The sequence below is a fragment of the Bombyx mandarina genome, chromosome 15 (genome assembly GCF_030267445.1).
Source record: "Bombyx mandarina strain Sakado chromosome 15, ASM3026744v2".
Lineage (NCBI taxonomy): Eukaryota > Metazoa > Arthropoda > Insecta > Lepidoptera > Bombycidae > Bombyx > Bombyx mandarina.
In genome coordinates this window covers 5,385,403-5,410,821 of record NC_143221.1, presented here as the reverse complement: position 1 = coordinate 5,410,821, position 25,419 = coordinate 5,385,403, and the positions used below count along the sequence as shown (strand labels likewise).

General features: G+C 36.6%; 2 protein-coding genes across 6 annotated transcripts in view; one reads left to right on the top strand and one right to left on the bottom strand.

The window, feature by feature from the left end:
- Positions 1 to 1,185: 1,185 nt before the first annotated feature.
- Rop (Syntaxin-binding protein Rop) lies at positions 1,186 to 11,699 on the bottom strand. Of its 3 annotated transcripts, none has more exons than XM_028177643.2 (15): positions 11,588 to 11,699; positions 10,462 to 10,611; positions 10,006 to 10,161; positions 9,720 to 9,823; positions 8,457 to 8,605; positions 8,309 to 8,369; positions 7,782 to 7,936; positions 7,154 to 7,305; positions 6,696 to 6,850; positions 6,406 to 6,486; positions 6,035 to 6,202; positions 5,101 to 5,190; positions 4,719 to 4,816; positions 4,058 to 4,140; positions 1,186 to 3,401 (listed from the first exon to the last, which is right to left on the bottom strand). In XM_028177643.2, the coding sequence occupies exons 1-15, from the start codon at positions 11,613 to 11,615 to the stop codon at positions 3,268 to 3,270; spliced, it is 1,764 nt and encodes a 587-aa protein (XP_028033444.1). In that variant the 5' UTR covers positions 11,616 to 11,699; the 3' UTR covers positions 1,186 to 3,267. The 3 variants fall into 3 exon arrangements, with proteins under 3 accessions (XP_028033444.1, XP_028033445.1, XP_089589227.1); XM_028177644.2 differs by lacking the exon at positions 9,720 to 9,823 and adding an exon at positions 9,390 to 9,493; XM_089733101.1 differs by lacking the exons at positions 9,720 to 9,823; positions 11,588 to 11,699 and adding exons at positions 9,390 to 9,493; positions 11,414 to 11,450.
- Positions 11,700 to 15,103: 3,404 nt separating this feature from the next.
- The window catches only part of raskol (Ras GTPase-activating protein raskol), a 202,919-nt gene continuing 192,603 nt past the window's right edge, over positions 15,104 to 25,419 (top strand). For 2 of the 3 annotated variants that reach the window (XM_089732879.1, XM_089732878.1), the window contains exon 1: positions 15,113 to 15,422. In XM_089732879.1, coding sequence (XP_089589005.1) covers positions 15,347 to 15,422 — 76 coding nt within the window. In that variant the 5' untranslated portion in view covers positions 15,113 to 15,346. Of the gene's footprint in view, positions 15,423 to 25,419 lie in introns of all 3 variants that reach the window. The other variant, XM_028177620.2, reaches the window with a different exon arrangement.

The following is a 25,419-nucleotide window of genomic DNA, read 5'->3' as shown; positions in this document are numbered from 1 at the left end:
TCGCGTGTACGTATCAAAGAGTGCAAAGCCTATAAGAGATATGATCCCTTAATATTAAAAACAGCAATAGAAGCCTATGAAATTGGGAATAAGTCTTTAGTTGAAATAGCTAAGCAATTTAATATAAGTAAGTCGATTTTGCACAGACATGTAACAAGAACAATGAAATCTTAAGGTGGACAAAAATGTCTAAGTAATGCATAATAAAATATTTAATATTTGTTCAGAGTGGGGGTATTCATCTGATTAATCCATGGAATAACCGACACACCTAATCTCTTAACCCAGATAAAAATATCAGCCCCTAAGTACTTACCAAGAACGAAGAAATATAAACCGTTTATAAGAAAGCCCACTCGTTCGAATTTAGGTGCTTACTCTCGCATATACAGAATCGTTTGAGACTACAATAATGTCCACGGTAGCGTGGTCTCCGTTAATGTTCATTCGGAGTTGTCCGATTGCGCTGAACTAATTTTAAGTGATGAAATAGATGATTTTTTAATTATCTCACAACTTACAGGACAAATCTGTCGCGGATCATTTCCCAAGTAAATATAAATTAATCATAAGTAAATAAATGTAATCAAGCTTTAGTTATATATATTTTGTTGTTAATAATGCACTGTCGATTGCACCTATAATTGAGGTGACATCTGCCATGTACTTTTGTCAGTTTTTCAATGTTTTTTATTGATGATCACTTTGTTGGTGCAACTAAATAAATTAATTAATTAAAACCAAGTAGTGCCAACCCTAGCAAATTTCTCATTTCGTCCCAATTAACTGCAATTTCCGGGTAAATAGGGATTACACCTATTTTTGCTTTTTCTGCTTAAACTGGAATGCTAGTTGCATAGTTTAAAATTGGACAACAAAGATGCCCCCAAGACTCAATCATTTTGATCCTGATATAGCATTAAATACATCAACAATTACCTTAAAATTGGTCATAAAGTTGGAATTTGTCCCTAATCGCCCCAATTTACCGGTAGTTCCTCCATCGTTTCTAGAAATACTTTTTTTCATGTTCATGCAGTTTGGAATGAATTCCTCTCCATAACGTCTCTCTACTCTCTAGCTCTATAAAATATTATTTTTCAAACTGTTATGCATTACTAGCATATTAATTATTGATGACAGCTGACTAGGTAATTCTTTTACAATAAAAATAAAACAATGATAGCTATTATTAAGATTTAAATAATTTAATGAAATTTTCAACAATACTGATAGAATTATTCAAACTGGTTAATAATATAATTATTTTAACATTATATTCTATATAATTGCACGATCTGTGGATAATATTATTGTAATAAAATGTGTTAGCTAATAATAAAATTGATCACTGTTAATTTAACGAGCCAAACAGATTCCAAATATCTACATAGGTACAGCTATTAACAAAGTTTTATCCAACTAATAATCCAACATTTTTGGTTTATCTTTATTACAGCATTATCATAGTTTCTTTTTTAAATCTACTTAGATTAAGCTTTTTTGTAAAATATGGGATAAGTGCAAAACTTTTGCTGAAATTGATTTTTGCAATGAATACAGCCGGCTTGTATAGATTTCATTGTTCCACGAGCGGCTACCGTAAACTACATAGATCCCTATATATTTAACGTTTTCTACATTGTTTAAAAATATGGAAACATCTCAAATCAGCAAAAGAGAAAAATGTGTTTTATTTATTTGACACCAATGCCAGACTCCATAGGAATGTTTAAAGTTTTATGTTAAACTTTATTTACACAAATTCTATGGAAATAAAGTTTATTATGCTCTAGCATATCACAAACTATCTACACGTTATCATTAATAAAAGTTATGACTTACAAGTTGAAACTAAAGACATAAAAAGGGCACATCTTGTGATATGTATATCACTTTTTACAGGTTTCAACCAATGTCAACCTTGGATAATTTATTCTGCAGCCACTAAACTTAGTTTAAGTTTTTGTTAAATCACTAAACGCTGCACTCGACTTTGCTGACACAGTTGCTAGTGTTCATTTAGAACTAGTTCATCAGTCTGATGTAATCCAATTTTCCATAGATTCTCACAATTTAGTTTTATATAAAACCAAATAACAGATATATAAAATCATTTAAGTAACAACAGATAGATACAAAGTAATAGCTAAAATTTTATAAAGGAACTTAAATATGTTAAACTTAATTTGTAAAACTCGTTTAATCTTAGGTGGTGTCCGATTCTGCAGATTATTTAAATAAAGTAAAATCTTTTTTCACAGAATTTCACCTAAATTTTGGAACCTATTTTACAGTTGTACAAATTAAGATTAAGGATGATATTGAAATAATATTCAACATGTATCTGAACAAAAAAAAATTTGGTTTAATGTTATTAAACCAAACAGCCATAAATTCTAATTTTGAAAAGATCTCGTTTTATCTCTATTTATGATTCGTTGACATCTTACGTGGATAGAATCATATATGAATACAGTCAAAAACAAACAGATTATACACTTATTTTCTACAAAGAAATAAAAGATTTAAAACTACAATTTTTATATTTAAATAATTAATACTTTTATGAAGTTCCAATATGTAGATGTTTTAAATATTAAAGTGAGTAAGCCACACGTATAACTGTATGCAAACTACATAGTATATTTTATTTTATTTACGCTACAAAACCAGCTAAAGCGTTGTTAATACAAAACTGTTTGGTTCATAAACTTGTATAGGTAGGTAACGAATACGGTTTACTAAGGAGGTATTCTAACTTGCTAAAGAGTCTCATAAATTTTCTTTCACAAAATCATTTCCTCATCGGGGAAGTAATATTTTTTTAGAAATCATCTTAGCATAGGTGATGATCATCCGGCCCTTCTCATTAGGTTTTTGATCAATGTAGGTAAGTAAGCTTCATTAAAGCATAGTTCAGAACACGATATTCGCTCTAAATGGAAATCGATTGTACCTGAACTTGAACAAAAGTAAAATGTGTAGTTCTTCATGTACAATCCATGTTCTGATATTGTGTGGTTACAGGACTAAGTCATACATGGTAAGTTTTACTTACTAGGCCATATTATTTTTATCATATGTGTCTAACGATCCCGGGATGCCCGATAATTCACAGGTTGTTATAATTAAATGTTTCTCTTCATTATCTTGTTGATCAGACACATTAGCTTACCTCGCACATAACAGTCGTGATATTCACCTAGATTTTTAACAAGCTAATAGAGAAAGGGTCTATAGTGAACTTGTAAAACTAAAACGATTTTAGGCGGAGAGAGAACTCAGGTCCGAAAGGAAATTATCCGGAGTGAGTATGTGGGATGATCCAATGATCACCTCCCAGTTCTTGATGGCTGCAGTCACTTCGTAAGCGCAGCGGATCTCAGAGAAGCAAACACCTACGGAAAACAAAATATATTATTTGTGAACCGAGACTTTATAGCCGTTAATTGGAAGCGACATTTCATTATAACGTGAAAAAGTAATTTATGTATATAAGTGTACAAGAGTGAAATGTTAAGTAATTATTTGTAATTTTTGAATCACCAAACCCCTATATCAAACAACAATATCATTTGAAAATCCTTTAAATTATAGATAGTATATGTAGGTATGGTTTTACTTGTGCATTTATTGATGTGATGAATTTAGAAGAAATTAGTTTACTTGTTAACCTTTATTGTTACCTAAGACTAATGTAAGACTAAACTATATGTCCAACAAGTCGGACTCTGAGTCTCTGCGGACCTCAAAGGATTGACAAAAATCGTATAATATAATTATTATTATCTATTATTTCTCGAAAATAAAGAACGAACCGCAAACTTGATATCGCGGATTTTTAGTCTTGGGTGACGTTTATATGGCGACATACAGAATAATGCCTCCTACTAGTTTACATGTCTCACTACATATACAATCTAAGTCGTTCCTCCGCTATATTTTTTTTTATAAAGAAAACGCAGAATATTGCATTTACAACCAATTGACTGAAAAATTTACATCTTATAAATATTATATCAGTAGCGTTTTGACACATGTACGAGTATATTACCTCCAACAACGAACACAATCAATCTTGGTACGTTCTTGATAGTCTGCTGGGCTTTATCCTTGTGCCAATGTCCGTAACGAACGCTAGAACAAAGATTAGTTTTTAATATACATATTTTTATGTATTTTTTGTCTAGATGGGCCATCAAGTTAATCAGGCTCACTCTGGTGTTAAATGGTTACCCAATTATGTAGATATTATAACGAGAATAGATACTAGCATGTACCTGTGCAGGTTCACATTAGGATATATTACGCCCATCAGTAAAGCAGTGAGAATACGCAGTATACTATGTTATTTTTAATTTAACTTAGTTTTACATGAACCTTCATTAGTAACGAAAGCTTGTCATGAGCAAATAGTAGTAGGAGGTGTAGTGGATAGTATTTTGTGAATTGTTAAGTTAATTCTGTTATATAATTCAGGGGGAAACAACAGCAGAAAGACGAAGTTTTTGTGATAGTGTTAGTACATATTATTATATCATGGGGGTACTTTATACCAAGAGAATTTGCCACTAAGTAAATTAGAAAACAACTTGACCATCTGACTTTGAACCAATTAAAAAATAATAGTAGGAGCTCACATTTCTCTACCTTCTCTCATTTTAGACAGACTATTATGTAGAAATTCTATATTCTTATCATTTATACAAATATACCTTGTCGGTGCTTGATACCCTGAGGTCTGTGCTCTTCCAGCCAGGAATGGGAAATGTCTTTGATCCAGCTTGTCCTCGATAGCATCTTCCATGATGTCCTGGGAAAATTATAAAAATAAATTTTATAGAACTTTGCTTACCATCGATTTGTCTGGATTGTCAAAGTCAGTTGGAAGTGTAAAAGTTGGAAGGTAAAACCAAATTGACACCAAAAATATTGTAATATTAACAGTTTGTATCTAGTAATTCTTGTGCTTTAAACAGCACACAATAACAGCATTGCTTCCATAATTTTAACTTAAGGAGCTCAGGACCACATGCAAATTTCTGATTAATTCTTGGATAGACTCTGACCATATTCCAAAAACTCTTGTTCATTTACCTTGATGACAGGTGTCCATCGTGACATTTGATAAGTTTGCTCAGTGATTCTTTCCTTTCTGGGAACTTGATACTGCTTCTTACGGTTTCCCTGTAGTTAGTAAAAGAGAATATTTTTAAACAGTGTCACAAAAGTAGAAATGTCATTTTTTTACTTGGAAAAGGTTTTTTTAAATGTTTTGTTTCTGATAAGGTTTCTTCTGATAAGGTCTTTATTACCTATTCAATGCTTTGTTATCTAAGAATAACTTTTAAATACAAAAAAAAAACATATTATGTTCTCAGCTTTCCATACAGGACGCATTCAATAAATAATAAAACATTAATAGCAGATTTCTAAAAATCAAATTCTATGCAGTATTTCTAAAATATTTTTTTTTTTTATTGCTTAGGTGAGTGGACGAGCTCACAGCCCACCTGGTGTTAAGTGGTTACTGGAGCCCATAGACATCTACAACCTACAAATGCGCCACCCACCTTGAGATATAAGTTCTAAGGTCTCAATTATAGTTACAACGGCTGCCCCACCCTTCAAACCGAAACGCATTACTGCTTCACGGCAGAAATAGGCAGGGTGGTGGTACCTACCCGTGCGGACACACAAGAGGTCCTACCACCAGTAATTACGCAAATTATAATTTTGCGGGTTCCATTTTTATTACACGATGTTATTCCTTCACTGTGGAAATCAATCGTGAACATTTGTTGAGTACGTAATTCATTAGAAAAATTGGTCCCGCCTGGGATTCGAACACCGGTGCATCGCTCAACACGAATGCACCGGACGTCTTATCCGTTAGGCCACGACGACTTCAATTGTGTTAGGACTTTAGACTATGTTGCAATATAAATATGGCATGGTTCCGCTTGCCATTGCCGATACATTACGTTGAAATGTAATTACGGAAATAGGTTGTTAACAACGCAATACATACATCAACTACCACATTGAGGCCCACGTTGGCGAGGTTCAGGATGGTTTGCTTGTCAGAGGGCTCAAGCTGTGCATGTTTAACTAGTTTGTTGAGATTCTCTTCAGAGATGCCATTTTTTGCCATCACATACAAAGCAATAATGCGCATCTTGTTGAAGTTTACTACCGTCTAGAATAAAACAAATTATGTTAGTTATGATTATGAGCGTAATTTCTTTCAATAGCAAAGAAATTAATTACAGTGGTCACAGGTGAGCAGTTTGGAGAAAAAAACGTGAATAGTTTAAAACAGAAAATTAATTTTAAATAGTAGAATTTTAGTCAATTGGCTCATTTTTATGTCGTCAGAGTTTCAGGTATGTTCATTAATACCTGATCCAGAAGAACGGGAACAATGCTTCGCATATGATCTTTGATTTTCTCACCATCGGCATCAGTGCCCATGGCAAGATCCTGAAACATAATAAAAGAATTGGAATTAAAATCACAATATCCCTATTTTTCAAAGGTACATCTATTTGGCACAATACAGTCCTGTTTCATTAAGAAGTAGAATTATAGACTATCTTTCATCCTGCTGTTGGGTATGCGTCTTCACAGATGTAGACGAAGTTGCAAGCGAAATCCTCATGTGAGTCAGATCTTTGAGTCTGAAATCTTACCTGTTCAACTTTGCAGAGTTTGTCTACATATCCTTGGTAGCTTTTCATGCAGTCTTCAGCGAGGCGCAAATGTGTTGCATATTTAGACAGCTCCTTTTGATATTGAGGCATTTTCTTTATCATTTGCGACAGGTCCCTCATAGATTGTTTGTCACCTGTAAAAATTTAACATTTTAGCGGCTGAGTAACTTAAGCTATCAACTTGTTAATTATCAGTTTTTAAACTGTTACAACAATCCATAGTGTAAATGTTTTTAACACCGCTACTGCTAGTTTTTACCACGCTATTTAACTTGTTTAACCCCATAAGTTTTATTTAGGATATATGCTCTGGAGTTTTATGACACTGCAATTATTTAGTCCTGTGCTCTAAGTTTGAGACGTGACCACGCACCACTGGGTTGTCCGTATGTTTTCAATAATGTTTAGGCAGTGAGGAGTAATTTGACAAGACTAACCGCCACCCATGCGTTTGGACTCGGTGAATTTCTTCAGATTCTTAGTAACTGCTGTGGAGACCACAGCAATATGCTGGTGCCGCAATTCGACCCATAAGTCATCATTTTCATCCAAGAGAACTTCCTTTAACTGCCCCTGGGATGCATCATACCTGACAAATTCGGAAATAGTCTTTTGGAGTGTTTGAATTTCATTTATTTTTATCTCAACTCTCAAATACCACTGTCAGTGTTCAAAGGTTACTAAAGATTATTTTGATAAGGTCCAAATATAGCATGCCAAAATACTGGTAGTAAATGGGTCATTTATTAATTAATTTTTTTATTTAATCCATTTGATGTATTTTTCAATGTAATGCATAATATGTAATTTCTGCTGAATTGTAAATGTTATTTGAAAATCAGTAGTCATTGTTAACCTGCATAGATAGGTACCACCGCTTATTCCTGCTATGAAACAGTCCTTAATCCCGGTTTCAAATATGAAACAGCAGTTACACACTTCAATCTCAAGTTGAGTTCCCACATTCACTTTATGATGTTTGTAGGCAGGCAGTACACAGTTGATACATACAGGATGAGCTCATCTCATCAAATTCAATATAAAGTTTATTGGTTCATTCCTTACTTGTAAACATCATTTTCAATTGGCAAAAGATCGTAAGCCATGGCCTGAAGAGTTAGTTCATGTAGTAACGGAGACACGCAGTCGAACCCGCGATCCAGAACGAGAAGCTGAGAGCGGGCTTTTTCTGGTCCTTCGCCCATAGTTGGTTCGTCAGCCTTAAATGTGGAGAATAAATTTAAAATATACAATTTTCAACTACATATCAAAATCATAACCAAGCGTCTACTCATTTTATTTTACTATTCCGAAAGAATTTCTGATATTTTAGTTTTCTTTCATTCAACATTTTTCAACATGTCCGGGCTTGCGATACGCCTTACCAGCACTAAAAATCGTTTGGCGAACGCAGTATGCTAGTATAATGCTCAAGAATAACGGTTCACGTTTTCAGTACTCACACTGTCCATGTACATCCCATTTATTTATGAAACCATTCACTAAATAATCTGATATGCACTCGTACTCATTTTGTATATCTCTTGTAATTCAAATACATTTATCTATAGCATTTAAATATCAATTATTACCTTATAAGCATCAAGTTTCTGTTGGATTAGTTGAGCTAACTCAACATTGCGTTCCCAATCACTGAAAAAATTCGAGTTGTTTTAAAGGTTTTACAAAACCAGAGTGTTCGATTTTAAAGTTTAGATTACAGAAAGAAAGGTATCAAACCTGCGGTATCGAACGGAAGGATATTCGCCGAGCGTGGCACAGAGGGTCGCGATTTGTTCAGCAATACGTTCCATGTTTGCGTTACGAGTCTGTGCTAGAGCTGGGTTGTACATGCATTGGAATGTTTCAGGTGAATCCAACGAAAATACCTATAATAAATATATCTTTAAATTATTTTTGTATCACATCATATCATCGTGGCACATTTTTTTACATAGAAGATATGTATATGAGAAGAACCTAGGGATTAACTGATGGTTTGCTTTGCTACGACAAAGGATAATGAAAATGTCGGGGTTATTCGGAAAGTACAGTCAAGTTGGCTTTGAAACTATTGGGAGTCCTTAAAAGAGCGAAGCGGTAATTCATGCTTCGCGCTGAGTGTTATCCTATCCTTGAGGTCCTATCTTTGAGGTGGGACTTCCAAATAACCCATACTTCATCTGGCCTTGGAATGAACTTCCCTCTACGGTATTTCCTGTGCTCTATAACATGATAATGAGAGCAAGTGTGCACTCAGAATCAGATGAGTCGCATGCTTGTATGCTTGTAGAGGTAAAAAAAAAAGTATCAATAATTAAATAAGTATTATTAGGAATTTTCAGTTACTTAATGGACACAAATGCTTTGTAAATGTATCAAGAGATGCTGAAGTTCATCATTTGTATCCAATCGAATTTTTTGACAAGATATTCTCATTAGGCATGGGTATTTTACTCTCTATACACTGGATCACTGAGGTAATCGATAGGAAGTGCTTATAATCTAATGCTCGTATTTAATTCATTATATTTGTTATTAGATATTTAATTTTAGATTACAGTGAAGTACAACCAGGCTTCACTAGTGTTTTAATTTAGATAAAAACATATATGGATATGATTTTATCTATATTAAAATTAAACAGCATATTCTCAACAAAGCATAAATTACCTGGCTTTCATAAGGCAAGAAAGCAATGTTGATTTCCTTTAACGTTTTGATTTTTCTTGCAGCAGAAGACTTGCAGAGTTCATTGAACAGTTCCTCTGGGCACACTAATGAATAGCAGCGTGCAAAGAAATTATCACATTTTCCAGTCAATGACCTCACATCACATGTTTGATTTCAAGGATTTGTCTGCTATTATTACATGAATACAAGTGAAAAACATTTTCACATTTGAACTGAACAATGACTATGAGGAATACTGGTTGCATTTAGGCTTGATTTATTCTACTTGTTATATATAAAGTTTTTAATTAAATACTGATAAAAACTGACCTGCTGTTCATATGGAATGAAAGCAATGTTGATTTCCTTTAATGTTTTAATATATTTGGCTATTTGGCTACGGGATAACTCATTAAACAGAATATCAGGACAAGCTGTAAAATAAAATGTGCAATGCAACTAAATGGATAAAAGAAAAGTGCATACAATATTATCATACATTATCCAAATTAAATGATTATTAAACTGTTCAATAAACACAATCTTTAATTAATACAAAAAATAAAGCTGAATAAAGTATGTCATGTAAGCAAAATATTTTTGACAAAAATCATACCTTCAGTGAAGAAAACATGAGCAGCTCTGTACATGATGCGGTTACCGACAGCAAAGTCATTGATCAGAGCATGCACTGATTTCTCAGAAGGAGTGATGAGGTAAATACCATCCATAGTGCATAAAGGTTCACGTTTCTTGTGAATGTCCTCAACCACTAAATTAAAATGAAATGGATTAAGTATCATTTTTATGTATTTCAAGATTTTCATAAGTTTTAAACTTGATTTTCCTGTATATGGGTAGTACCACCTTAATGGCTATTTATACCATAGAGCAACAAAGTGCTGCTGTTTATATATGAGGGCATTAATTGTTAAATTGTGTAATTGTAAAATGCTACTAAGAATTATTTTCTATAGAGAGAGAATGATCTCTATGGGCTTCAATTACTACTTAGAATGAGTAGGCCCCCCTCATTAAGTGTACCCATCTTATCTAATAAAAAGTAACTTACAGGTAATTCCTTCAGCAGATATATCATGCATTTTGCAGCAAGCTGAGACCATGCGCATGGACAGTTGGTCTACTATTAAAACTCTCCATTCTATTCTAGCTGATTCCTTGCCTTTGGGTCCGCGATAGCGGATCACTTCATTCATAATCTCTGTAAATAAAGTTTAAAACAAGTAAAATATACTATTGCACATAGTCTATACCATAACAGTACAGTTATGTTATTAAAAACGGTTCAAATAATATCTTAATACTAAGATATAGTAATGAAAGTTTATTTTGAATGACCGTGAAGAAGATGTGTATCAAAGTTTTGAGTTGTAGAGTGGAATCACCATCATACACTACTATTAACTTCGACTTAGAACTCATGTCTAAAGAGCGGTGATGACAATGACGTCTCCATGTCGATGGACTCCAGTAACGACTTAAAATCAGATGAGCCGTAAGCCCATTTGATAGTTTAATCAATAAAAGTATCTGCTGTATTTTAGTTTCTTTATGTTCAATATTTTTCGATAAACTTATTAACCACATTGGCATTATAATTATTTTTTGATAACGGCTAGTTTTGAATTCTCTCCATTTTATATTCGCTTATAAATTGAAAAAGCGCAGATGACGTACATAACGTTTTCCCCATCCCCCACCCCCGGCGCCCTAAGAAAATCAATACGACAGACATTTTCAGCACTGTAAATATCATGCAACGTTATGCTTTATTATTAGGTACTACGCGACTAAGTTTTTCTTTTCACGATAGAAATATTTCAGATATTGTTTACCTAACAAATACATTATAAATTGAAGTTAATTTCTTCGCTTGAATCTCATGATTATTTCATAGAAGAAAATTAAAATTATTGAAATGATGATTCCATGGTATTATAGTAAAATTGTGTGAAAATTCACGGTTTATTGAAATTATAACTAAAGATTAGCGCGACACCTACTTTGTATGTTGTTATTAGTCATCGATAAGAACCGAGGATTTAACTATCGATGTCATTTTTTTAAATTGTTTAAAAATATCAAAACTTAATTGTTAGCATGAGACATATGATAATTTACATGTAAAAGTCTTGATAGTTAAATAATATCAAATTAAATTATGATTTGTAACTCACTTTGTCCGACAAGTGCTTTCAGAGCCATTTTGAACCGTAGACTAAAGAAGTCAGAATTTACTGGGAGTGGGAACAACAGACAAACAGAGCAAACGTCAATCAATACCTCTTCTTTATTTTTTGGCTCCGGCACGATTTATGCATTAGCCAGCGTCAAGTAATAAGATTTTTATAATTCGCCGTTTTAATTATTTACAGTTTATGAATAATAATAAAACGAAGGAAACTAATCGCGACATAACATAAATGATTAAAAACGAATTAAATTTACAAATGAGATGATATGTGATGAAATATAATCTCAGTAAAATGGTAGTCGTTTACTGAGACTTTTTCAGTGGACTTTTTGGAGGATCCCGAGAAGCTACGTCCAGTGGCTTTATTTCATTTTCCCACAATTGTGTACTTTCACAGATTCTAAACAGTTAATAAGCCATCGTTATTACACATTTAAACCTGAAGAAACATTAAATAGACAAAATAAAACTCAAATTTGTATGCAGTTGGAACAGCGCCCATAGCGGTAAACGTAGGCAAACGTTCCAACACCATACCTAGTTAACTTTTACGCGATCGAGAAGTTAAAAAACTCGCACTAAGCACATTGTTTCTACATGAAACAAGTATTTTTCTTGATGGTTGAACCCTTAGAACAGGACGAATGATCCGTGCAGTTTTGAACAGTTTGCAAGGTTATGGCACTTAGGCCAAAATAAGTGTAATGAATTTTGAAGGGCTTCTGAAATTTACAGAAGGTCGCTTCAACTTATTCTTTTTTTAGTATATTAAATTGTTTCTTGCGATACCGTTGCTGCCAGTATCGAGTTTATACAAATCTTCAATTATCATAAATGGGATAATTATTATAAAAATGGGATGAAGTTCATTTAATTGAGACTGTAATTATTATTAATCGGGATCATATGAAATGAAACGAAATAAAATCGTAGTAAAATGGTGGTGGCTATTTACTGATACTGCATTGGACCTCATGGAATAATTCGAGAAGCCACGTCGGTGCTTATCTGTCGTTTTCGTCGGTTAATGAGCCACATTTAATAAGCGCTTAAATGAAATACAATGAAAAGAGGCTTCTAGAATAAGTCTTAAACTAAAAAGCTGGCATGCATTGTCTATGATAAAACAACGGATTAACTAAAGAAAGAATGAAATGAAATGAAAGCCACAAGCTACCTACATAATTATTATCATCAACAACACAAATCCGAAAAGTATCATTTTCTCCTCTTTTTGTTAGCTATTTTACTTGCTGTATACCGTACAATGGGGTAAATAGGGACAAAATCGACCTTCAGATTGAATTTTAAAATAGTTCCAATTAAATAGTCACTGCTCAACCAAAGAAATAAGTTGAGTCTTGAACGTACCTAGGTGATAAAAACCGTTACATTATTTTAATTATTCATTTTAAAGAAATAATCGGTAAAATAATGGCCGTCCCAATTTACCCAGCGTCCGGGGTAAATTGACACGGTTAAGGGTTAAATTGGGATATTTGTAAGGGTTGTCAACTCGCAGTACTGCGATATATAGGTAGGTGCCATATAATTATTTATATGGACCGAAATGATGAATACAATCCATAATTTAAGCACAATACACAACATAGTGTAAATTAAGCTGGTTTCTATTCGATGTGAACGAAGCGATGTGACGTAAATGATAATCAACAATACAATTATCAAAAAAAGTATGTGCATGTTAAATTAAAAAAAAAATATTATTTAATTTCCTTAAAAATCACAACTCTGAAACAAAATCATAAAATAGAATTAAAAATAGAAAACAAAAGGACTGGAAATGCATTAATACAATTTTATTTAATCAACATTTTCAAAATGATCTTTGAGCAAGAGTAAGATAAATAATAATAAGTGAATAAGATAAAAAAACAGCTTTATCTGATTACTGCCAATAATAACAAAAATAAAAGAAATTATTTCTAAGCTAAATAACTAAATTCAATTAATTCACTCACTCATAATTGGATATCTCGGATTTTTAATTAATGTTACATTTAAAATCTGAGGCCTGTTTTTATTTGTGTGTGTTCGTTGTGAATGTTAACAAAATCATGATTCGACGCGTGAATAGATTCTGAAATAACAAAAGTTTTGATTCGTTTGAGTTCTTTTAACTTTTAATTTTTTTTATTGCTATAAAGAACATACGACCGGGCAGATATTACAAGGTAAATGTCGCGAAAAAAAGTAATTATATATATACTTTTCTTTTACCTATAATACTTACATAAACTAACTGATAAACACATTAACCTTCTTTACATCACGCAATTAAGTGATAGTATAGGCTAAAAAATCTATTATAAGATATCAGTGACAACCCTAACAAGCCATCCCTATTTTGTCTTTTGGCGTTCCAATTTTGTGTTTTCTCGTCCCTAATTTTTCCAGTCTCGTTCCAAATTATCCTACATACGTCCCAATTTTCCCCAAAAAGAAAGGAAAAAATATACATTTTTTATTTTGTCGAAATATTGTATTTAAAATAAGAATATTGCAACTTACCGTTTGTTGTGGTATTTCCAGGTGTATTAAAAACTTATATAAACTGTGATCTTATTGAAAAAACAACGATAATATTACTTTTTTTAAAAGTTCTTTAAGCTGTTTTAAAACGCACTTTTCAACCACTATTTTAAATTTAATTTGACGAATTTTTGGGACCAACTAAACTCATGTTTAGTACTTCCATAGTTAGCTTGGTTTTTCTTCTATACATTGATAAATATTACCTTAAAGAAAATTAGGTAGATTCCGTGCTACAAGTACTTTGAGAATCTTCCGCAGGTTTGTCCCAATTTACCCCAGGATCCCAATTTACCCCATGTCATGGTAATAGTTATTGAAGAGCTTCAGTAAAACCAATAAAAAGCGTGTTAATACAGCTAAACGGTAGACAGACAGAGAGAGAGACAAAATGGAGATTTTTAATCTTGTGGGCGGGCCAATACAAAATAAAAGGAAAGATGTATATTTCTTTCTCTGTCTTTAACATAGAATAAACGAGTAATATTTATAGAATAGACATAGGCGTGCTTCAAAATAGAAGTGCAACAACAATCAATCAGTTTCTTGTTTACTGTTGCGCAAACTGAACGTGTAGAAAAGTACTGTTGCGATGTTCTTATCACGTGTACGTTAATGAACAAAATTATTCGCAAAAGAATGCGATAGTCCGAAAAGGTGAATGGTGTGATTTAATATTATAATCTTCAGATTTATTCTTTTTTCATTATTTGATGTTTAAATTACGTTATTTAAACGTGATTATTAATTAAAAAATACTTTATTGGAACGATTCAACTTTCAAATTAATGATCACAGACATGAAAAATATAAAATAAGTTTTTTATGTAGATTTTAACGCTAAATTTTATGTTTAAATAAGATATTGATAACATTAAGAATTTTCCGTCGCGATTATTATTTTATAGAACTGTTTCTTAATAATCTAGTAATCTGTAAAGAAACAAGGAACTAGAAGCTCGTATATTACATATTTCGGAAATGACTGTTATTGAAAGTCTGTTAAGAGACGTGTTATCACCGTTTGTTTGAAATGTTTTTATATCGACAGTCGGTGAAAGTGGAGTACAGTGATTGAAGACTGCGATTTTTTTGTGTTCAATTAGTCCCAGTGAACTTTGTGAAATGTTTTAAAGATTTAAATGTTTATTTCATAAGTGAAACGGGTATAAGTGCTGTGCCATTTTAAATGAAGATGAAAGGTGATGGGCTAATGGTGGTGATCAAGTATCCGTGCCGCGTAGAAGGATGGGTTGAAAGATGCGGTAAGCTGTTTCAATTTCTTTGTTGTAATTACGCTTTTTGGCGGAACCGAAATTCATTAAAGCTATCACCTAAGTTTGTTTATTTAAAAAAGAGGGTATTTAATAACAGCTATCGTACTTTTTAAATGTTGTGGTCATTAAAGAATAAAAGCAAATTACTGGCAAAACGTTACGCACAGACAGTTATTATGATCGCCGCATTTCATGAATCGTGAGTTATTTGGGGCATTTTACGTAAGTGCTCAATCAGTGACATGTACGTATGCAAGTAATAAAGGTCAAATTCTTTGGCAATTACAATAAAAGTGGTGTTGCTCGTTATTTTAGTACTGAGCTAGTATTTTGATTTTGAGTGAGATGTTTTATTCTTGAAATACACACAAAGAAATAAAGCTCATTTTCCTATGTTATATCACTGTTTACATGAAGTATAATTAAGCAAAAGGAAATAGCATCTTTTTAATCATCTTTCCTCGATGTTACCTCATTTATTAAAAAACGGAAATGAAATGCTCTTCAGTTGTGAGTGAGTTTAATGGTTGAACGCATTTTATTTTGTGACCGACGATGTATTTTTATTTAGATAGGTACTTGATGCTTTGTATAACGGTACTAATCGATTTATTAACAATTAACATATTATATTGTATACGTTTGTATGAAGATAAGTTCTTGTAGGTAACTTATGGTAGGTTATTGATTTATAAATAACTCTGTATGTCATTCGATCTTCTAGAGAAATTTAATTGCAATACCTATTTCATTTTCTTCAAGACATTAACATGTTATATTGCTGTCTCTATCGATACTTATATGTACCCTTACTTTTTAAGGCCTTGGCTCAATTTTTTTTATCCAACCTAATCGTTGGTAGCCTAAGTGGCTATTCTAACTTCGCGCGGACCGATAGGTGAGTGAGGTCACGGACTCAACCTGAGAGAATTGCTAACACGAACTCTAGCAAGAGCAGTGCTTCGCTGAATCAACTACCGAATCGGAATCGCGACTCACCAAGAAGATCCGGCGAGAAACTCATTGGGTTGTCAATGGGATAGTGCGCACGTCGAACTCAGTCGACGAGTGACCGGGAGACTCAAAGAAACGGGAACTCAAAGAACGTCCTTGCGATTCTCAGTGTTCCCAGAGTGGGTAAAAAATCCCTCTATCACTTTAGAAAGAAAAATATTTATAGGCCTGTAATAGTATAGGCGAGGTGCACGGTTAGGTAATTTTCTTAGAGATATATGAACATTGCGGTTTTTTTTTTAAGACACTGCTTCTGAAACAACGTCTTTCTGATAAAATGATTGGGGTTCTGGGTCACTCATGCCTCGCATGTTTCCGGTATCCTTATCACAACGGAACATCCTAGCCCGGGGCTGTGTCACGAATGTGGAACGTTCATTTATAATACCATTAAGAAATCGATCGTGATTGGAGTTTATCGTAGTAATGCAAATCGAATGAGAAAATAATTAGCTTGTTAGTGGACGACGATAGCGTCAAAATAGCAGCAGGTCGGTTGTGTATGTCCTACTTAGAGTGAAAACTATACGCCGTTGTGGTTTTCTATCGAGTTACGGTCCATCAAGCTGAGCCCGTTGACTCGCTTTCTAGCCTTAATGAAGGGCCTCGTAATAAACACTCATTATATAATCTGCATGAAACCGTTTAGAAAGGTTTCGAATTTGGAAAATATGCAAAACTGTTCAAAAGACTATTTGATACATTATATCACCTGCTATTTTTACTACATTTTATTGCATTGATGGTTGGACGAGCTCACAGCCCATCTGGTGTTAAGTGGTTACCGGAGCCCATAGACATCTACAACGTAAATGCCGCCACCCACCTTGAGATAAGAGTTAGGTATATGGTCTCAGTATAGTTACGGCTGCCACACCCTTCAAACCGAACATATAGAATGTTGTGCCATTAAAACAATGAATGCCAAAATTTATAGTTCTGTATCAAAATTGAAGGCTTTCGCAGCCGTTGTGCTGTAAAAACAGTGACTTAGAACAAGTGTCTCTTCAGATGGGAGGCGGAATTAACCTGATTGATATCTATGGGCACGGTTACCGCTTAATACCAGTGTGTTTCGTGCGAGTTTTTTTACTTCTAAATCGCGTAAAAGTTATTTTTACGCGATCGAGAAGTTAAAAACCCGTCGTAGGCTTGTCCACTCATGTTAGCAAAAAAAGAAAATCGGAACCCTGGTAATTTTGTAAAGTAAGCTGATGCTATCGGTCTTGAATGTCACAGCTACTAAATTTTACAAATAATGGCAGTAAAAACCACACCATTTCGAAACCCAGTTGCTAGCTATATTATATAAAGCGCAATGCAATGAAATACCTATATAATGGAAAAAAAACGACTTGGGTGTGGCACATAGTTCTCTAAGGTTTCGTACTATCTTTTTTATTTAATCACTTGTTTTGTGTTACCAATTACTTCAATAAGATGACCTCTTCAAATTTTAATTTAAAAATTTTTTTAATTACTAAATGGATTTTTTAAATATTTTCAACAATAAAAGCATATGTGTCCGAACAAAGGTAACACAATAGCTTGTTTCTGGGACATAAAATCCCCGGTCCGAGATTTAGGTATTTCACTTTTTAATAAATTTCAAAATTATGTTCTCTTTTGTGTTAAATATATGCACATGCATGTATGTAAGTGTGTAAACTCAATTAAAGTCATAGATTAGTGTTATGGTGCAACAGAAGCCTGATTTTTATGATTTTTCGCTAACATTTTCAACACTAGCTATTGCGTTAACGTGTATTCTAATTTTCTCCTTATTTCTCTTTTGTGTTTACGGAATAAACTTACTTTACTCCAACCAAATCTACGAAGTCACGAACCATCCACACCCATAAAATGTTGAGCCTCTTTTTATTCTCGTGAGGTCGGGATTTAGCGGAGTGTGCATTTTGCTCTATAATATTTCGTGTTAGTTACATCTTGGCTACGAACGGTGAACTTCGATTTGTTCTAAAAGATAATTTACACGCGATTTCACTCGAAAAAACTTATCAACGAACTTAGATTTTACGTATAAAAATTGATTCTACTTTTCAAAGAACCTATTTCGGAACACGTGGACGGGTTCTAGTTTAAGTCAACTGGCTGTTTTCCACTCGACATAAACTCTCCCTTATTGTTACACTATGCTATTTATTCATGACAGTTGTTTATGGACACGTATCGATAGGCAGCGGCTTGGCTCTGCCCCTGGCATTGCTGAAGTTCATGGGCGACGGTAACCACTCATCATCAGGTGGGCCGTATGCTCGTCTGCCTACAAGGGCAATAAAAATATATAAAAAAAACGTATTTGTCGTGTATTTACCTAAAAAAAAGAGTACTTTCTCCAAGATTTTAACTACGGCAATAGAGGCATCTACATCTAGCCTTTTTTGCCTTCTAAAGCGGACGATTAATAGGCTACGAGCGATTTAAGTGAAATAATGAGGATTCTTTTTAAGTAGAAAAAAAGCTAACCCTGGTTTTCCATTTCCAAGTTAAAACTAACAAGTGGCTCACCACCACAGCAGCAGTAATTCTTAAGAAGTAATGTGTTTTTTTTTCTTTTTTCTTTTTTTATTGCTTAGATGGATGGACGAGCTCACAGCCCACCTGGTGTTAAGTGGTTACTGGAGCCCATAGACATCTACAACGTAAATGCGCCACCCACCTTGAGATATAAGTTCTAAGATCTCAGTATAGTCACAACGGCTGCCGTACCCTTCAGACCGAAACGCATTACTGCTTCACGGCAGAAATAGGCAGGGCGGTGGTACCTACCCGTGCGGACTCCCAAGAGGTCCTACCACCAGTGCTTACGCAAATTATAATTTTCCATGGAACTGTAAAAAACAGATCTTAAAACTCATGTATTTAGTTGGGTAGCAGTAACCACTCACCATTAGGTGGGCCGTGAGCTCCTCCAACCATAAAAAAAATGTATGAATTTTCGGACATTATAAACATTCGGGCATCACAGACATCCGTTTTTCAACTATCCAAGCAGGAAACTATTTTAGCTTCCATGTTGTTTACTGCCCTGTGTCATGCCGGTGAAGCAAATTTGTTGCCACACAACATACATATATCACGAATGTTCAAGAAACACGAATTTCGTGGAGCAATGATGTCATGCTTCTCGTAATACAACCGAAGGTTTTGAATAGTTACAGTCACGCTGCGCATTAATTTGATGTCAAAACCTGAATTGAAGTAACTTAAAGCTCGCTTCTTTATTGTAGTTCAAACCAATGCACTGTGACAATATTGAATTTCTTCTTAAGTTAAATCTGTAGCATTATATCCTTAGAATTCGTCATGGGCAATGTATTGTATAAACATTCATGTAAATATATTTGTGGAGTTTGGCATGTCAGTTTCCAGAGGTGAAAAACCTTCGACAAGCGGATACGCGTGACGAGAAAAACTCCGTTATTCAAAACACTGGACGATGTGACTACAGCACGTGCCACGCCTGCAAATATCATTGTAGAAAGTAAACTCTCCCTCAGTCAACTTGGCTAACAGTCAGTCAGAATTCGCTTGACACTGCTTTTGTTTTTTTTTTTTTTCTTCCAAATTCTATTTAATGAATTTCTAAAATCGACTTTCTTGAACGCGACACAACTTGAATCTTAACAAACAAAGAATATTCCCAAAATTCAAACTCATTGTTTGTGCAGTAGGTACGTTAGTTCGCATGGTAATAATTTTGGTATTTAGCTAATGGTAAAACTGCTAATTACTCGTCTTTGTTTGTGTGTAGAAAGTTTGTCGAGTTCACAGTTACAAAATCTCAAATTATAATACCGTTGTAATTTGCGTAAATCTTGATTGTGTAATTAATTGGATCGTTATGATATCGTTAAACATTTCAATAACATAGGGTGAGTGCTGATATTGTAATAAACGCACTCAAACGTTGTGGTTAGAGCATTTCCAGAAATTCGTAGGGTAATTATTCCATGTCCCTCGGGGCCAGTGAATGAGGGGGCCCGGTGGACGTCTGCCTATAAATCAGGTTAACTACTCGAGTAAATTCACGCTAACGTAATCTCGACTGATATTGAATGTAGTTGATGGTTACCAAAACGATATGTCTGAATTAAAAGTGACGCGTCACTTTAATCTAATTAAAGCAGTTAATAATAAATTATCAAGCAAATACTACTTCTAAAAAGTTCTTTAAATGGCCACTCGTGGAAAAAAAAACGAAGAGATATAAGCAAGTAACATTTTATAAGCTGTGTGCAGGTAGGTGGTGTTTGTTCGTGTTCCGCTGAAAGGATAGTAGGTATAATACAACTGTGCACACTAAACTCTTGCATAACGTAGGTGGGTAAACTATTGAATATTGCGTACAACGGCAATTCCGACAACAGGAATTAAACTGAATAAACATTCCTATGGTTCATTTTAACGTTTATGAATACATGTATGCTATGGTATGTACCATTGCGATGCTGTGACATTTGACCCAATAAATAGAACGAACAAAAAGACGAATGTAAAATTTCCCAGACTTTAAAGAGTAAGCAAGATATATAAAGACTGAATGCAGCAATTAAAATTTCATAACTTATTTAAATTATTTAATTATATAAAAAATGGTAATTATTTTTTATACGAAAGCCATACGAATACTGAATACTGCATTTTTACTGTTCTAATATTATAAATAATCTAGTTTGTGATAAGCTTTTAAATAAAAAGAAAAATCTTATTGTTAGCGTTATTCAGGACGAGTTCCAATCCTTTTTTTTTTTTTTTTCGGGTAGAGGGCCGAACCTCCTACGAGGTCCCCGCGCAAAAGGGGCGCGCGGGGTATGTGAGACTCAACGATCTGCATGGTGTTGTGAGCAGACCGCGGGCCTAAGGATTTTAGGACCCACCCACTAAACGACTCCCCTGCACTCTTACACCCGACGTCCGATCCCCTCCGAGGTCAGAACCCGGATGAGGTAGGGGGGCTACCGCGGTCAACACTACAACCAGACGGCGCGGCTCACCCCAAGGACGCCCAGCCGACGGAGCCTTCGAGGCGAATCGAAGGCTCTGAAACGTCGGCCGTCTCGGTACGGCAGCCCGTCGGGCCGCCCAGACGGTGCCGCTGGTGTCCCGGAATACCCCGCTGGACCAGAACCAGCCTGCCGGGTCGGGACGCGATACACCGTCGACCGGTCGCTCTATTCACTCCACGGCAGCGCGCTAGAGTGCTGGTAGCGCGCCGCGCGGCCTCACCCCCTCAGGTCGCCCCTTGACCTTCACCGGGGGGAGGCCGCCACCTACAGGGGCCGGGACGTACGGGCGTATTCCCGCCTCCGGCCCCCGGCTCGACGGCGACGGATCGGTGCGGAAAGGGAAGAGCTCTCCCTCTCTCGCTCCGCCGCCTCCTTCTGCGAGATGGTGGACTCGCAGAAGTCGAGCATCGCCTTCCAGGACGCGTCGCTGCCGAGCATCGTAGCCACGACGCGCGGCAGCGAGAGGTCCTCTCCAATGACCGCGACGAGGGCGGCGCGTTGCTCGTCGAATCCAGAGCAACGCGCCAGCGTGTGTTCCGCTGTATCTTCCTCGTCGCGGTCCGCGCAGTGGTGGCACTGCGCCGTCGGTTCCCTTCCGGCTATCTTGTGCAAGTACCGGCCGAAACAACCATGGCCGGTAAGCATCTGCGTTAGCCGGAAGGTGAGGCATCCGCGGTCGCGGCCCACCCAGTCCGCGAGAACCGGGCGGACCGCCTCGACGGTTCGGAGGCCGGCCGACGGGTCCGCCAAGCGGCGAGACCACGCCTCCAGCACGGACCGCCGAGATTGGAGCCTCCGCGCTCGAACTACTCCTTCGCCGGGGCGCCCTTCCCTTCTAGAGCGAAGGTCGCTACGCCACCGGTAATCGGCAGCGAGCGCCTCCGCCTCCAGGTCCCAGGGTGGCGTCCCGGCGAGCAAGCACGCCGCCTCGAATGAGACGGTGCGGTATCCTCGGATCGCCCTGACCGCAATCGCGCGCTGCGGACGTCGCAGCGCCGCGACGTTCTTGCGGGTCAGGGCGTGGCACCATACGGGAGCCCCGTATAGTGCCATCGACCGCACCACCCCCATGTAGAGGCGGCGCGCCACCTGATCGGGACCCCCGACGTTTGGAAACAGCCGGCTCAAAGAGCCGGCCGTCGCCATCAGTCGAGGGCCCAACTTCGCAAAGTGAGCGCGGAAGTTCCACCGACCATCCAGTTCGAGGCCGAGGTACCGAAGACCGGTCACCCCGACCCCGACGCGGACGCCTCCGATCACGACGAGTTCCAATCTTAGTAGTTAGATTTTTTTTTTTGTTTGGTGGACGATCTCACCTAGCCCACCTGGTGTTAAGGGGTTACTGGAGCCCATAGACATCTACAATGTAAATGCGCCACCCACCTTGAGATATAAGTTCTAAGGTCTCAGTTTAATTACGACGGCTGCCCCATTCTTCAAACCGAAACGCATTACTGTTTCACGGCAGAAATAGGCAGGGCGGTGGTACCTACCCGTGCGGACTCCCAAGAGGTCCTACCACCAGTGTTTACGCAAATTATAATTTTGCGGGTTTGATTTTTATTACACGATGTTATTCCTTTACCGTGGAAGTCAATCGTGAACATTTGTTGAGTACGTATTTCAATAGAAAAATTGGTACCCGCCTGCGGGATTCGAACACCGCTGCATACGAATGCACCGGACGTCTTATCCTTTAGGCCACACCGACTTCGAGTGAGTAAACATTACTGATACTATATATGAGTCGTCTATTATCAAAGGTGGCAATCTGTGCATTTGGAAAAAAAAAATTATTGATATTTCAATACAGATTGATTTGAATATAATCGTCTCCTTCAAAGAATACGGTTCAAAACCTGCATTAAATAAAGGTTAATACTTAACCTATTATTTATCTAAGATGTCGTTCAGAAGAGTTTTGTGACTGCCAGTGGAATACAAAGTCAATAATTCGTTTTTCTGATTTACCAATAATTATCCAAAAGTCACATTGCCGGCTTTGATAATAGTCGACTCATATACGTTACGTTATAAATGTTTGGACCGTTCGAACAGTAGTCTGACTTCGGCTCCCTTATAATTAATTTCTTGTTCCCTTTATATAATACCATAGCTTTATTTTAATGTCTAATTTTCTGTTCTCTTTCATTTAACGTTCGTCTGAAACACGGGTGGTTAGGTCTCAAACTTAGCTAGCTAATTTCAATGCAACTAATACTCAAAACGATAAAAAAGGTATCTCTAGGTCTAATTTCTAAGGTCTCTCTAGGTAATCTAAGTTATAAAGGTATCGATCCACGACACAATCGTAGTGCTAGTATAGTATACTTACTATAAGCTTAATCCCTGTTAGGCTTCTTCCCTATTAGACCAAGGTCGTTTAATACTACATTTTTTTATTTAAACCTTCGCTATTTTAAATCTTTATTTATGATATTAGTAAACCCATGAAATAATTAACTAAAAATCTTTTGTTAATTTTAAATTCGATACCTTTGGTTGTAGGATAACAAAAATGTAACACCCCCGATTACTCTCTTTAGACAACCCATACCCTGGGCCAGGAAGGTCAAGTACCTGGGCGTTACCGTGGACGCATCGATGACATTCCGCCCGCATATAAAATCAGTCCGTGACCGTGCCGCGTTTATTCTCGGTAGACTCTACCCCATGATCTGTAAGCGGAGTAAAATGTCCCTTCGGAACAAGGTGACACTTTACAAAACTTGCATAAGGCCCGTCATGACTTACGCGAGTGTGGTGTTCGCTCACGCGGCCCGCACACACATAGACACCCTCCAATCCCTACAATCCCGCTTTTGCAGGTTAGCCGTCGGAGCTCCGTGGTTCGTGAGGAACGTTGACCTACACGACGACTTATGCCTCGAATCTATCCAGAAATACATGAAGTCAGCGTCGGAACGGTACTTGGATAAGGCTATGCGTCATGATAATCGCCTTATCGTTGCCGCCGCTGACTACTCCCCGAATCCTGATCACGCAGGAGCCAGTCACCGTCGACGCCCTAGACACGTCCTTACGGATCCATCAGATCCAATAACCTTTGCATTAGACGCCTTCAGCTCTAACACTAGGAGCAGGCTTAGGGACCTCGGTAACCGTACTCGTCGAACTCGACAAAGAGTTCGCCGTGCAACCTAACCCATGAATCAGCTCGCTGAGTTTCTCGCCGGATCTTCTCAGCGGGTCGCGATTCCGAGCCGGTAGTAGATTCATTCGCGAAGCAGCTGCTCTTGAGCTGTTAGGTCTCCTTCGGAGGCGTTCGGGTAGCTGTTAGCAAATCCCACCCCTCCTGGCTGAGCCTTTGCTCGCCCACCTGTCCTGGTGAAACTGGAAAGGCCTCCGGGCCACCAGTAATCCTTCAATCATAAAAAAAAAAACAAAAATGTAAAGAAATATTTTCGTAAAAAAGGAATGCTAATTCTTTATGCGGTGATACATAGGCGGCACTGAAAAATTCGGGAATTAACGAAGTGACACAACATTACTATTTAAAAATGTATTTATTGCTTTTCGAAGTATTCTCCGCGAAATTTGACACATTTTTCCATACGATGGAACCAATCATTGAAGCAACCATTCCATTCGGAAGTTGGGGTCTCCAAAATGGCCGTTTTGTAGGCGTCCACAGCTTCTTCAGGTGATGAAAATCTCTGTCCACGCAATTTATTCTTTATTTTAGAGAAAGTATAGAAATCATTAGGGCTTAGGTCGGGGCTGTCAGGCGGATGGTCTAATAATTCTATGTTTTCTTGCTCTAAAAACTCTTTTGTTCTGTGTGCGGTGTGAGAACTCGCATTATCGTGATGGAGGATGATGCGGCGGTTGCAGTTCTCTTTACGGAGTTCAGAAACGACCTGTGGCAAACAAATGCTAGCATACCATTCTGCATTAACCGTTCTTTGTCCCTCAAGAGG

Excerpts from the sequence above, each read along its gene's own strand:
- Rop (XM_028177643.2), bottom strand. The coding sequence starts at position 11,615 with ATGGCTCTGAAAGCACTTGTCGGACAAA. Across the intron at positions 9,824-10,005 it reads TCATGTTTTCTTCACTGAAG|CTTGTCCTGATATTCTGTTT; the intron begins GTATGATTTTTG and ends TTTATTTTACAG. Across the intron at positions 4,817-5,100 it reads GATGGACACCTGTCATCAAG|GACATCATGGAAGATGCTAT; the intron begins GTAAATGAACAA and ends TAATTTTCCCAG.